This window comes from Corvus brachyrhynchos, unplaced genomic scaffold, assembly GCF_000691975.1.
Source record: "Corvus brachyrhynchos isolate BGI_N302 unplaced genomic scaffold, ASM69197v1 scaffold14, whole genome shotgun sequence".
Classification (NCBI taxonomy): domain Eukaryota; kingdom Metazoa; phylum Chordata; class Aves; order Passeriformes; family Corvidae; genus Corvus; species Corvus brachyrhynchos.
In genome coordinates, this window is record NW_008239110.1 from 20,129,882 (window position 1) to 20,143,702 (window position 13,821).

At 40.0% G+C, this 13,821-nt stretch overlaps 1 protein-coding gene across 1 annotated transcript in view; it reads left to right on the plus strand.

Annotated features, from left to right (window-relative positions):
- Positions 1 to 13,821, plus strand: part of PLEKHG1 (pleckstrin homology and RhoGEF domain containing G1) — a 127,757-nt gene that overhangs the window by 100,743 nt on the left and 13,193 nt on the right. The window contains exons 7-12 of the mRNA XM_008637876.2: positions 1,617 to 1,686; positions 9,223 to 9,269; positions 9,760 to 9,910; positions 10,899 to 11,030; positions 13,394 to 13,576; positions 13,665 to 13,762. Of these exons, the coding sequence (XP_008636098.2) occupies positions 1,617 to 1,686; positions 9,223 to 9,269; positions 9,760 to 9,910; positions 10,899 to 11,030; positions 13,394 to 13,576; positions 13,665 to 13,762 (681 nt within the window). The remainder of the gene's footprint in view (positions 1 to 1,616; positions 1,687 to 9,222; positions 9,270 to 9,759; positions 9,911 to 10,898; positions 11,031 to 13,393; positions 13,577 to 13,664; positions 13,763 to 13,821) is intronic.

Sequence of the window (13,821 nt, forward strand, 5' to 3'; positions counted from 1 at the left end):
CTCAGCATGTTGGACATGTTTGGTGTTATTTCCAAAACTCATCTGTGGGACACAGCCAGACTGTATAACTAAATGGCTGTGGTCACCATTGCTACAGCTTGCTTCTTCTGCTGATGTAAATGAGCTTCATGAATGTGGAGTATCAAGCAAAGGTCATATTTTTATTCCCATTTTGATGAAGGGAGAAATTGAGGTATAGAGGTCAAATTGTCACTGTACAAAGTGACTTAGTGACCACTGAACCTGAGGCCTTTGCCTTTGTTCCTTGTGACTGCATATTGATTTCACCCTTTCCTTCCTCCAGTAATTAGAGAGGCAAAGAACAAGCCAGGAAACTCTTCTGGTTTACTGTTTTTGTACATGGAGAGGGAAACTGCATCTGCTTACAGGGGAAAAGGATAGTTCCCTAGATACAGGCATAGGAACTCTTAGGCAAAACTTGTTCAGGGAACCAGCTGTGAATCGGGAGAAAGGTAGCTCTAAATGAAAAATCATCTGTGGGAGTGTGTGTGTAGGGGCAGGGGGAGAAGGGTGGGGGGAGGAGGGTGAGGAGAAGAAGAAAATTCTATTAGAGAATAATTTAGCAGAAAACTCAGTTTCTTCTCTTGTTTTTCTGAGTACATCTTTCAGTAAGACTGAAAACTCTTTTGATCAAGGAGATACCTTTGAGGTTTTCTTCTTCTACTTGAACTTTTTCTTTCACTGAATTTGCTTTTGAGAACTGAGTTTCATTCAACAGCAAACTGGCTCCCTTATTCCTTTGCTCTTGTTCAAATGAATTAATTTTCTCTTTGGCATATCAACATTATAAAATCCTCTCATGTATTGTTTTTATGCATGTATATGTATATGTATTCCCTTCCAGAAAGCTTTTTTCAGGCTAACCAATTTATCTTCAATGAAGAGACACGCTAGAAGTAGGCTAACTTTCCTGAATGAGCTTCTTAACATTCTTCATGTATGAAAAATACATCCCTAGTTCTCACCAATATTTTTCAGAGCAGTTCATCATCTCCCTTGGTCAAGTAAAACTTGTAGAACATAAAAAGTCTTTATAGGACAGTGCACGTGCTTCAGTAAATTTTCTTAGTCATCACGTTAGTGGATATACAAGCTACACAACTGTCTGGCTGCACCACTGTGATTGTTGTAAAAGAGCTGTCAGTCACAGAGTCATAGAATAGTTTGGGTTGGAAGGCACCTTTAAGGTTCAGATGACCCTTAGGTCCAGCCTCCCTGCAACAAGCAGGGACATCTTCAATTAGATCAGGTTACTCAGAGCCCCATCCAACCTGGCCTTGAATATTTCTAGGGATGGGACATCTCCCTGAAGGAAGGGGCTCAGCTTAGCTTAGCAGAACAACCATGGTTATCCTGGCAACTTGAATTTTCAAATAGTGGTAATACCATTTCCTTATAGTTCTCCTCTGCCTGCAAATAAAAAAACCCCAGCACCTGGGGGGAAGAGGGGCATCGAAGGGGTTCTTTTTCCCTTTTTAGTACTCCCTGCATTATTAAGTGCTGCCATGAATGGTGCAGCACTGGCTGGTTCTGAATATACAGGTGTGTCTATTCCAAGGTGTGCCGTAATTACCGTTTCCTGTTCTTTGTTTTAGTGAACTTCTGCAAGATTTGGAAAACTGTGAAAATGATCCTGTGGCTATAGCAGATTGTTTTGTTTCCAAGGTAAGTCTGCAGCACCAGCTGCAGAGTGATGTGGGGAAAATAAGATTGATTTATCAGCTTTTGAGACCTAATTCTGGTAGTTTTTGTAAAGTTAACCAAGAAAAGTCAGCAAATCTATGGAAAGGGAAAAAAATTCTCTTAGTAATTGAGAGGGATATGCCTCTGATTTGCATTTCTAAAAAATCAAGACAAAGGTGCCGTTTTCTTCACTAAGTGGATCTGAACTGGTGGAGCTGTTTATTGAGTTCATTTTTAGGGTTGCTTTTTTTTTTTTGTTAGCTGTTACAGGGGTTCTCTTTGTTACTTCCATCTGTTAATGTGCATGATCACGTGATACTCTCCAGTTATGCCATGTCAGCTTAAAAACAACTAGAGAATAAAACTTGGCTGCATTCCTAGAAAAGGTAGTAACATTAACATACAAAATGTGGCCATATTGTTTCCTGAGAATTTTTCCTGAAACCCACAACTATACCTTTAATTTTCTTTTTAAATGGGATGGCCCAAAATCTAGCCTTAAGATTCAAATCTCATTCTCTCTGAAATGCTTTGAATTTTCTGAACATTAATCTGATATCTTGATTGTGTTGGGCGATACTGAAGCAAAAAATATGGAGAAAGGGAAATTGTTAGGTGCAGGAGAAATACAGGGAAGGAGGCGGCCTTCATTGTAGGAAACACAGAGAGCTAGTCAGGGAGAAGAGGAATGGCTATAATGAGTAGGACTACAAGAAATTAAATAATTTGAGCTATAGATGATGCTAGTTCACTGCAGAATTCACCAGAGAATCGACATATGCCTTGAATCTGTAGAGCCCAAATGTGTTAAAAAATAATTCGATCTCTGTGGTATTTCTGGAGGAAGAGGGGTCATGTAGTTGTTTAAATGTGGGTAATCTCTCTATAGGTGTGTTTGCCTTTTTGTATTAAAAAAAAACACCCAACAAAAAACCGAAATGAAAAAACAAACACAAAAAAACCCCCAAAGAAACCAAAAAGCCAAAGCCTGTCATGTCTTATACTTTGTCCTGAACTCAGCATTGCCAGCACCAAGCACTCAATGTAATAAGTCTAACACATGGATTTAGGATTAACTGGACCACTCTCTCATTACGGTCCATGAATTTGTTTGGCACTGTTGTGACATAAGGGGTTTTATAGCAAATTCGAGTGATGATACCAGCTAAGTGCTGCTGTTTCATCAGATCACTTGCTTCAGCTGAGTTGAGAAAGTTGCAATTTATCTAGTAATTGGTCTTTTGTAAGCATTAAGGGACCTTAGTGTTGGCACCACTACTACAGAAGTAGGATGCATTTTTGCCCCATTGCAGTGGGGTTTATGGCATGTTGTTATTGCTACAGATAGCCTGGATTGAACTGAAGGAGAGAGAGAATGGGATAAGGGCGAGTGCAAAGTCCTGCTTCTGGAACAGAATAACCCCATGTGCATGCTGGGTCTGGCTGACTAAGAAACAGCTTAACAGAAAAGATCTGTGGTCCTGGTGGGCAAAAAGTTGTGAATTACTGCACTCTGCAACAGAGTGCCTGTGCAAGTAAAGGCCAACTGGGAGGCCTTCACTGTATCTACAGATAAAACAGTTCGGAGCTGGTCAATATTTCTGCTGTATTTCTTGCTTATAGCTGGGACTGCTGGGACTACTCCTGCTGGGATGCAAAACAGAGATGGTGCAACTGATAATAAGTCCAGGAAAAAATTGTGTTCTTGTCCAAATTGGCCAACTGAAAGGGCTTGTCTGGTAGACTTTCTGGCCATTAGTTCCAAAACCCATCTGCATATCATTGCTTGTGCCTTTTGTTCCCTTGTCGAATGCTTTTAGCATTTGTATTATTGGCAGGCAACTGCCTGATGGCTCAGAAATTGCTGGAGATTGCAGTACTAACAGGCATTTTTTAGCTTCATCCAGACAAGTGCAAACACTTAAAAGCAAAATCAAACAATACCAAAATACCCCACAGTTCTGATTTTGGCCATGAGGATTTCATTACAGCAACTGCTGACTGTCTTAACAGACTCCAGTTGTCCATTCTTGGTTGCTTGTGTCTTCCCAGCACTGAAAAGTGGAAATAAAACTGCCTTTTTTGGCAGCATGTGCTCCTTCAATCTTACGGGACTTTGGCCATTTATTGTTTCGTTGCTTCAAGTGCGTTGGATCTTCACTGTGAGTTAAGCACAGGGATGTTTTCATGCTGAAGTCATAGCTCACAGCCTTAGCTAATGGATGTAGCTGTGCTGGAGCTTCTTGAATGCTTCCAGTGGAACTGTGCTTAGGTTACACGAGCTCTGGATCTAGTGCCATTTTTTCACCCTACTGTGAATACACTCTAGGTGTTGGGAATTTTAAGGTACAACAGGTTTTCACTGTAGGTACTGTGTTTGCTTTTTGCACTCTTATGAAGCTCAGTAACTGCATGAAGTAAAAGTTGTTTCTTCCTTAGGATTCATGTGAAGTCACACAAAGTTGGTTTGCATGTATAACAGAACAGTTATGGTTAAAGTAACTCTGAAGCTTGTTGGGACTAAAATGTTTTATATTTGTGAAAACATCTGGGGAGCTTAATTTTTGAAGTTTTGGATCATTCTCCTTGAACTTGACTTCGTTATTTGGTTTTGCTCAATAAAATTTCTTGTATAGCATATTATACTTCTCTCTCACAATCATACATGACTGTGTTTCCTGTGTATAACTTTCATGCTTGAGTAGTAAAAAGCCTTGTCACTTTTAAGGGAAAGGATTATCAAAACACACTTTAGCGTACTTTGAACAAAAACACATAATTGTGGATTTGAATCATTATCTTAACATCTTTTGTGCTGAGTGCCCAAAGTAAATAGCCCCTAAAATGGCACCTTCGATCTGTTAACAGACTTCAGCAATGTCTTTAGTCTAAACTAGCCAGTAATGTAAAACTCATTAACCAGTAAAATAATGATGCAAAGCTATGACTTTATGGAAATGTAAATATTTAATAGCAACCTACAACATTGTATTGAATCCCTCTGCTTCCCAATGTTTTACTACATTAATAACTCTCAGGCAGATAGGCACAAATGCAGAAAGGCACATTTATTTTAAAACCTGCTATCCAGTCATGAATTGCTGTCTTTCTCTTTCTGCCTCAAGATGCAGATGGTGTGGATGGGTATTTGTTTAACAGTGTGGGATGGCTGCTGCATGGAAGTAACCTGCCTCTGAGGGTAGTGTTGTACTAGTTTAGTTTATACCAATTCTGGTCCTCCCTCTTTGTCTAGAAGAACTGGATTAACTCTAGTACGTAGAAGTTCCTGGAGACATTTTGCTGGTAAACTGTAATTGGAGACTGATAAAAGGTTCCAGTGCAAGCTTAGCTATGACTTAATTATTCACACAGAAGACTGTTTATAAGGGGGTTTTGCCAGTTCGGTCTTTCATTTTCACAGTAACGATGCCAGTGTTAATTAGAAGATTGACTTCAGTATTCTACACGTTTACATTTAAGTGAGTTGTTTTAAAGGAGAGCTGAATTCTGGCACATCGCTCTTCTCACTCAGCACCCCAGAAATTCAGAACATATGTTTTCTGAAAGGCACACTAACAGCTTAACCAAGGGGAGAGGGAGAATTACTTTAATTTAGCATCTCATTAGTGAAGAGGCGATCCAGGCAATTGGCTTCAGTTTGCACACTGACACCGCTCATTTTCTCAGTCTCCATTTTCTTTTAAAGTGCCTTTTATGGCTATAAAAAAGCAAAGTGCACCAAAAGTTGAGGGAAGGTTTGGAATGTATGTGGAAGAGATGTGCAGTGAATTGATTCCTCTGCGAGGCACCAGTATAAGTATAGCTGAGGTCTCAAGCTCATGCTTGGCTTTTCTCTTGAGGGTGACTTGCAGTCAGTGTGGACAAGCTCTCAGCTTGAGTCTCAGGTTTTTGCAGCTTCTACCACAACAGCTTTGGGCCCCCAGGTTTAAACTGATTTCTGGAGCAATTCCAGTCTCTATGCAGAGATCAGTTTTAACCTGGTCTGAAGACAGTTGACATGAACAAAACTGTTTTCAAGCTGACCAAGTTTAAGAATGTCCAAAGAAATACTGATGAGCATAGCTGGTGTTTTCCTTACATTGTGAAAGTATTTGGAAAGATATTAAATCCATCTTAGTTCTGGTTTTTCTGTTGCTCCGGTACTGAGCAGTGCACTTTTGTCCGGATGAGGAAGAACTTCTCTTGGACGTGGCTCTCTTGGCCACTTTCCCAACATGTTCACATTAATCCAGCCAATGCCTGGGCAAGGTGTATGATGTTGATTCACAAGAGATCTGCAAGTTTGAGTGCGTATCAACAATCTCGTCCTGGAGGCAAAACACATGTCCTTGACTTTCTCCTGGCACTATGCTCACATTGCTCAGTAGAAGTAAATGCTCTCTGATGGTTCTGTGTGGTGAAATGAGCTGTGGCTCACTGGAGCGAGTACACATGTAAGTGCAGTACGGAATTTGGTGTTATGTCTGTTCAGAAAGCAGGGATGATTGTAAAACCATTCTTAAGCTTTAGAAGTATCAAGGGCATAAGAAATTCTTTTTTTTTTTCTTTTAATACAAATTTGTTCCATTTAATAGCTAGACTAAAATTCTTTAAAAACCAAAAAAAACCCCATTAAAAGTAGTTCTGACCTTGTGTAAAAAAACCCAAAGCCAAAAACCAAACCAAAAAGCGAGAGTGTGAAAAGGCTCCTGGGGATTTCAGACGTGCTTTTGAGTTTGAGGGGAATGTGCACACAGCCTACTCTATAACCCTGAAATGTTTGGCCTTGTTTGTTTTACAGATAGTACTTTCATTGGTTAAAATTTCACAACAGATACTCTTTTCCTTTTTGTTTGAAAAGTAGAATAATCATGTGATATGAGCAGAATATATACATAAAAATAAATTGGCTCAAAATGTTCTTCACTCTGCTTATGAAGTAGTTCTATAAATTGTATTATTCTGTTACCATAGCCATGGGAATATCTTAAAATTTATACCAAAATCCCCTAAATGAAAACTTTGAATTAATATATGCATATATAAAATAAATTACATTTTCCCACCATACTGAATTTCACTTTTGTGTTCTCTCTTAAGCACCCTGGCTTATTATGAGTGCTGGCCAGTTTGGTATTGCCAAAGAAAATTACACAGTGTAATATCTGAAGCTCTTTGAGGTTTGTTAATTCTTCATTTTGAGTGGAGAGGGTTTGGAGCTGTGGCTGGATTCCAAGCATGGACATGAACTGGCTGTGACACAGGCTCACTTTCTCTGCATGTGGACACAGGGTGTAGGTACGCTGCCACAAAAACTAGCTGTGATGACAAATTCAGTTCAAGTGTGAAAAACCAAGCTAAATTATTTAACTGTATTTGTATCAAAACTACTTTTAGTTGGTTTGTTGGCTTCTAAGAGAAGAGCAGTTTAATAAGCTTACAGCCCACCAGTGAGTGAATGGGGATCACAATCCCCTGGGGAAACATTTATTAGAAGTTTGCTTGAGTTATTTTCTTCAGAACAGAGAATACTGAAATCCAGTAAGACATACTGAAATGAATTGCAATGACTTGTACTCATGCAGAGTAACATCTTACTTTTTACGGGGTCCTCATGGATCACTGCTCAGTGGAGAGATGGATGGCACAACCTGCTTTACCCCCAGGAGAGGGGGACAAGAGCAGTGCTGTTGGAACTGGCAAAGGGCACTGCCTGAGAAGGCTCTTTCTGATGAATGGCTGAATGATAAACAACCAAACCCCAACAGTGAGAAACAAAAGCCACAGCCTGTGTCAGCCCTCTCCCCAGGGGTGGTGCTCCTCAGAGCACTGTGCCTCCTGTGAATGCAGATGTTTGGTCTTGCCATTCACCAGCAATGACCCCTGGGAGACAGCCCCTCTTGGAGCACAGCTATTGTGCTGCAGAATGCCAGAGCCTGTTCTGAAGATGCTTTGAGTGGAAATTGGGGTCTTATTTCCTGCTGGAGGATTGTGTTTTATCTGTCTAGGGCGTAGGAAAGAAAAAGTGATTGATATGGGGAGCACTTTGCCCTTCTGCATTGCTTTCTTAGCCTTTAAGACTCCCGTAAGCTGCAGAAATTGTGTTTTATTTGGGATAGAAGTTAATAGGCAGATGTAGACTTAGAGCACATGGGAATGTTTCTGGTAATCTGTTCTTGCATGGAATTAAATGATGATTATTAAGAAAAAATCTTAGGCCGGGGATGATGCCTTTTCCTGGTCTTAAAATCAAGAGGCATACACGGTTAGAAGGGGAAAAGGGATTTTACCTTGGTATTTATTCTTAAGGATCCTTACGTGTATACGTCCAGGTCATATGCATCAAGATGTACCCCACCGAGTCTTTCCCTGTGTCTCTGTGTCTCTCTCCTCCCGTGTGTTTCTGTGTCCCCCCAACATTGGGTATAACATTATAGGCTTTTCTAATTAGCATATCTATCAAAGATTCCCCAATGAGAGGTTCAAGTGAGCCCTCCCTCTCCAAGGAACCTTCCCCTGGATGGTTCTATCTTAGTTTACAGAACGTGTTCTGGAGAGGACCTTGGGGTCTGGGGCACACTGATCCCTGGCTACGAAGCCTCTAAAATGTTTAGTCTCTTAGCTTAACAAACAAGTCTAAGAATGTAGGCAAAAAGCACTAGGAATACAGCAGCTGTAAAAAGGTATAACAGGGGTATAACAGGGGTATAAAAGAAAAGGCAAAAATCTTCATGGCATCAGGGAGGAAAGAAATGAAACTCAGACTTTAGCTCTGAGAAGCTTGTCAGCATTAAGTCTGAGCAATTTCAGTGTGACAGGCAAGTGTGGAAACCCACCCAGATCTAGTTACAACTTGTTGGGGTAATAGCTGTCTGCTTTCACATAATTTACTTTTCAAAAAAGTCACTTTTCTGGCTTCTAATTTCACGCTTAGACTGTGCTCAAATGTGAAAGTATTTATAATTGCTTGAAAATGGCACACCAAACATAACCTGCGAAACTTATTTCTCCCAGTAAATGCTGCAGGTACATGGTGTGATTCTTGGGTTTGTCCTGTGCAGGGCCAGGAGCTGGCTTTGATGATAGTTGTAGGTCCCTTCCAGCTTAGGATATTCTACGATTCTATGATATGGGTGTGCTTCAGCACACAAAAAAACCTAGATAAGTGCAGCCAGCTGTTTGAAGAAGGTATGTGTAGTAATGGTATTTTGGTTGAGTTTTTGGTTTTTTGGGGTTTTCTTGAGGTGCATAGATTTTCATAAGGTACCTTGGAGGCTTTGTTGCAAAGCCGCTTGTTTTTTCTGTGTAGGTGACCTTGGTTTTTCTTTTAAGTAAAGGAAAAATCTCCCCCCTCTGCAAAAAGATGAAATTAAATTCTGGTCATGTTAGGACTAGTGAATGATTCATTGATCAGGAACTGAAGGAGGTGTTGTCTTGACATCATCATCTTTATCTTGCACATTTTTGCTGCTAGTTTGACAAAATCTCAATATATGCAAACTTTTCCTCCCTGTGCAGAGTGAAGATTTCCACATATATACACAGTACTGCACCAACTACCCAAGGTAGGAATTATGGGTTCCCTTTCTTCCTTTTTCCCTTAGCTGGTTCATGTAATGCAAATTACAGTCTATGCAAAAAAAAAAAAAAAATAAAATCAGCCTCTCCCTTTCCCAGATTGGAGGAATGGTCACAGAGTTTACCTTTTATGTGAAAAAGAAAAAAATTACAATAATTTTTAAGAAATGTTTATCTGAAGTTTTGTTTTATCTATTCTTGTGGTTCATTGCTTTATCCTTCTTTAGAAAATGATGGTCTTATTCTGTAATGCTGCTTTTATAATTCCCAGTAAGAGAGATTGGTTGCACGTCAAGGGGAAACATAGCTGAATGCACAAGATAAATAAAAAAAAAGCCAAACCAAACAGCAGAAAAAGCAGTTATTAGAATGGGAACCTGCTGCCCCTTTTTACAAGCTAAAAAGGAAACAATTCTTTACTTTACTTACAGACTTATGGAAACAGAGTGTCTTAAAGCTGTGTATTGATGTTTTCAGGTCTGTGGCTGTGCTGACAGAGTGCATGAGGAACAAGGCACTGGCCAAGTTCTTCAGAGAGCGGCAAGAAGCACTGAAGCATTCTCTGCCTCTGGGCTCTTACCTCTTGAAACCTGTCCAGCGCATCCTCAAGTACCACCTGCTTTTGCACGTAAGAAATGTATTTCGTTTAGGGCTGCTGCACATTGGAGTTCCTGCCTCTGGTACAAGGCTTGGTGGTTAGAAAGGTTCTGGTTTTCCTTAAATGCTCTTCCTTTTGTGGGTATTTGATTTCTACATGTGGAGACTTTCTGTCTTCATCACTTCATACCATATGCATCTATTTGGAGTGGGGAATTTATGGTAATTATTTTAGACACATTGAATTAGTCTTTGCATCCAAATAATTAGCACTTTTTTTTTGAAAGCTGTAATTCTGAAGTTGTTTGGAAAATTCTTGTCGTGATTAAACATTTTTGTACACAAATTTATTGTTCCAATGAAGAACAGTGTTTTTCCACATGTTGCAATTCTGGGGGTGGTTGAAAGAAGGACTAAATACACATAAACACCCTGACTGCTAAGAATTTTGTGGAGAGGAATGATGGAGGAAGTGGGAACTCTTTCAATATTCAGTGAATTGAGTTAAGCAAGTTTCGGAAATTCATACTTTATTGTTAACATTTTCCGCATCTGTTTCCTATTAGAGAGTCATGTTCTAGTGAAGTGTAAAGACACTGATCCTTATTTAAAATGCCTGGTGCTTTTCTACTCTCCAACTGTAAAGTAATGCCTAGTGTAATTCCATCAGGGTTTTGTAAGCGTGTAGATACGTTCTGTGTTGTAGGAAGGCCATTAAATGCTGTCTGAAAAGTCTCCTGTCAGTGTGCTGTGCTCTCTTTATGTGCCTCTCTGCTCACATTGGCTGCTGCAAGTGTACTGCTGCTAAACTGGCCCCAAAGGCTTGACTTTGTTCGTCATCCTGTGTTACTCAAATTGATAGCAGCAATCATCATTGCATCAGTAACAAAGGCGGGAACGTTGCCTTCAAGTGATTGTGATGCAAAGACAAAACAGTACTGATAAAAACATAGCATTGCGTTTGGCTGGGAAAGTTCACTTAGGAATATGGGGACTTTGGTTTTTTCCGTCTGTTGTAGGAAATAGAAAACCACCTTGACAAGGACACTGAGGGCTATGATGTGGTGCTGGATGCCATAGATACCATGCAGAGAGTGGCATGGCATATAAATGACATGAAGAGGAAACATGAACACGCCATCAGGCTCCAGGTGAGTTCCCAGAGAGATTTTATGGGTGTTTGTGAGCTGGTTTTGTCAATATATATGCAATTAACATTTTTTAGTTTATCTTTTCTTTTAATCTTTGTCAGTCATAATTTAGACTTCTGTTGAGCATGCCTGTGGCTGTTTGATCTTGGAAACCATGGTCATAACTGCTGCAGGAAAATCTCAGACATCTCTAACCTACAAGCAGCATCCTGTAAAGCATTTATTTTGCAGTAATATGGAACTTAAGATAACTCTTCTTTCTTCCTTTCCCTCAATTGTACAGCGCTGCTGTACAACCCTAGGGCATGGCTTTGTTCAGAAATCCTGTGGTTTCCGATTTCTTCCCTTTGTGCTGATTAATTTTGTTTTGAGGCATTTCTTTTGCTGATTCTTGTGTAAGTACTTTCCTCTCGGGTTTTAGAAGACTCATTATCAGTTGCTTTGTGAAAAGCATAAACCTAGAAACATGATACTCAGAAAAACTCTTAACTTTGCTTCAAATGAAGATTTTTTTGAGGAGAAGAAACAAAAGCTACACCCTGAGTAAATATTGGCATCAAGAGCAAGCTCTTTTGTGGAATTTTTGCTCCCATTCTGTTTCCAGGTTCCCAGTGAACCATACTTTTATGTTACATTTTCAATATTTATATTGCTTTAAGAAAATTGGGGGGATTTTTTTAGTTTATAAAAGGGAGTAATAAGCTTATCCCATTTCAGAAATCCATGTCGTGTAATTATTTGCCCTTTTTTTTTTCTTTTTAATGTCAATTAAATTCATTCATTCATTCACCCTTTTTGTGGTTTTGTTCTTTTTTCTGTTTCTCGGTTTGTTTGTTTTTGTTTGGGGTTTTTTTATGATTTTTTTTTTTTTGTGTTGCTGTTGTTTATCTGTAAGGAAGATTCGACAATGTCTTCCTTGCAGCAGGGTAATCTTTGCCACATATTGCTGGAAGTGCCTGCTAATGACTTTTAACAACAATCTGCTGTAAATCTGAGTAATTATATTTGGCAATAAATAAGGGTTAAATGCTTTTGGGAAAAAAAGATTTTTTTTAATTTATTGAGCTCAGCTGGCAAATGTGTGGGGTTGTGGAAAGTATTTATGTTCATAGTTGCCCTTTAAAAAAGTAAACCTGTTTCTGCAGCCATAGGGATAGGCCTTCTGCGGGCTCTCACACTGCCGTGGGGTCTGTAATGCTGCAAGTATTGCAACAGCAGTTCCTGCACAAAGTGTCCCTCGACAGTGGTGGACTTGTTCCCTGTGCTGTATCCTGACTTTTTAAGTTCCTGGAGAGATCTGATACAATGCAACTTTTAAATTTTTTTTTCTCCTTTTTTTTTTAAACAGCTGCCTGTATAGTCCAAAGTGGATTGCTTTGGGGTTTTATTCCTGTGAATGCTTTAGCCTGCATTGGTGCTTCAAATGGAATGGGATGTTCTCCAGCTGAAAGCTGTATTAAATGTCCTAGAGGGCTCAACCTAGGATGAGGCAATCTGTCCCTGCTTTGCTAGTGCTGCCAGGTTTAAAGCCTGATGGATGTTTTTAAAAAGTTCCCTAGTTAAAGGTTTAGCCTGCTTTTAGAATTTGGTGTCCCATGCTTAAGTCCTATGTCACTGCCATTGACAGAAAACACAAGCAGTTTAAGGAAACCTAATAGCCATAGCTAAGTGACAGTCTTGTGAAGATGTTCTTAGATGTTTCTCCAACCTTTTTTTTTCTTAAGTAATAAATAAGGTGAGAAATATCTGTGGTATCTACACAAATCATTAATATACAAGCCAATATTGAGATGTTCAGTTGACCATATCACTTGTCATCCTTTAGTCTTCTGGGAATCATCTCTTCAATCCAAACACCTCACAGAAGTGTCTTCTGTGATGGGCCTATGGGACACGGACATGGCATTATAATTCATTCAGTGGGAGACCACACAACTTCAGGAAGATACCCAGGGTGAGAGGGAAATGTTAAGAGAGATTGGTTGGGGACATACAGGAGAGGGTGAGAGAGACTGATGACTGAATTACAAAAGGTTTTCCATTGGGAGCAAGGGGAGCAGAGGTTGTGCTCTTACGTTGCAGGCTGCCCAAGGGAGATCAGAGCTCTTTGCTGGATCCATGCAGAGACAGTAACCAGGACTCGGGGCATGTTTTACTCTGGGCTTTGCAATGAGCCTCCAAGCACCTGGCTGCAGTGTTACACATAACCTACCAACCTCAGTACTGGTGTCTGGTGACCATCCGCTGTTGGATGCTAAAGATTATATGGGAGAGTGGGAATGGCATCAGCAGATCGTTTGGGTCTTTCGTTTCAACAAGACCTCTGAAATTAATTTTGGTTGTTGTTCTTTGATCTGTTGCAGGAAATACAGAGTTTGCTCACTAACTGGAAAGGGCCAGACCTCACGAGTTACGGGGAGCTGGTGTTAGAAGGAACGTTCCGCATTCAGCGAGCCAAAAATGAGCGCACGTTGTTCCTCTTTGACAAGATGCTGCTAATTACAAAAAAGAGGGATGAAATGTTTGCATACAAAGCTCACATACTGGTATGTCAGAGAGCAGGTGGTAATGTGCTGTCTACATGTCTCCCCAATACTCCTCTGTGATTCACATTGTTTTCTCTCTTCATTGCAGTGTGGAAACCTGATGCTTGTTGAAGTAATACCAAAGGAACCACTTAGCTTTAGTGTCTTCCACTACAAAAATCCTAAGATGCAACATACTGTCCAGGTATGAAGAGAAACCTCCCTGCCCTGGGTAACCTGGCTCATGTCCATATGCTGTTTATCAC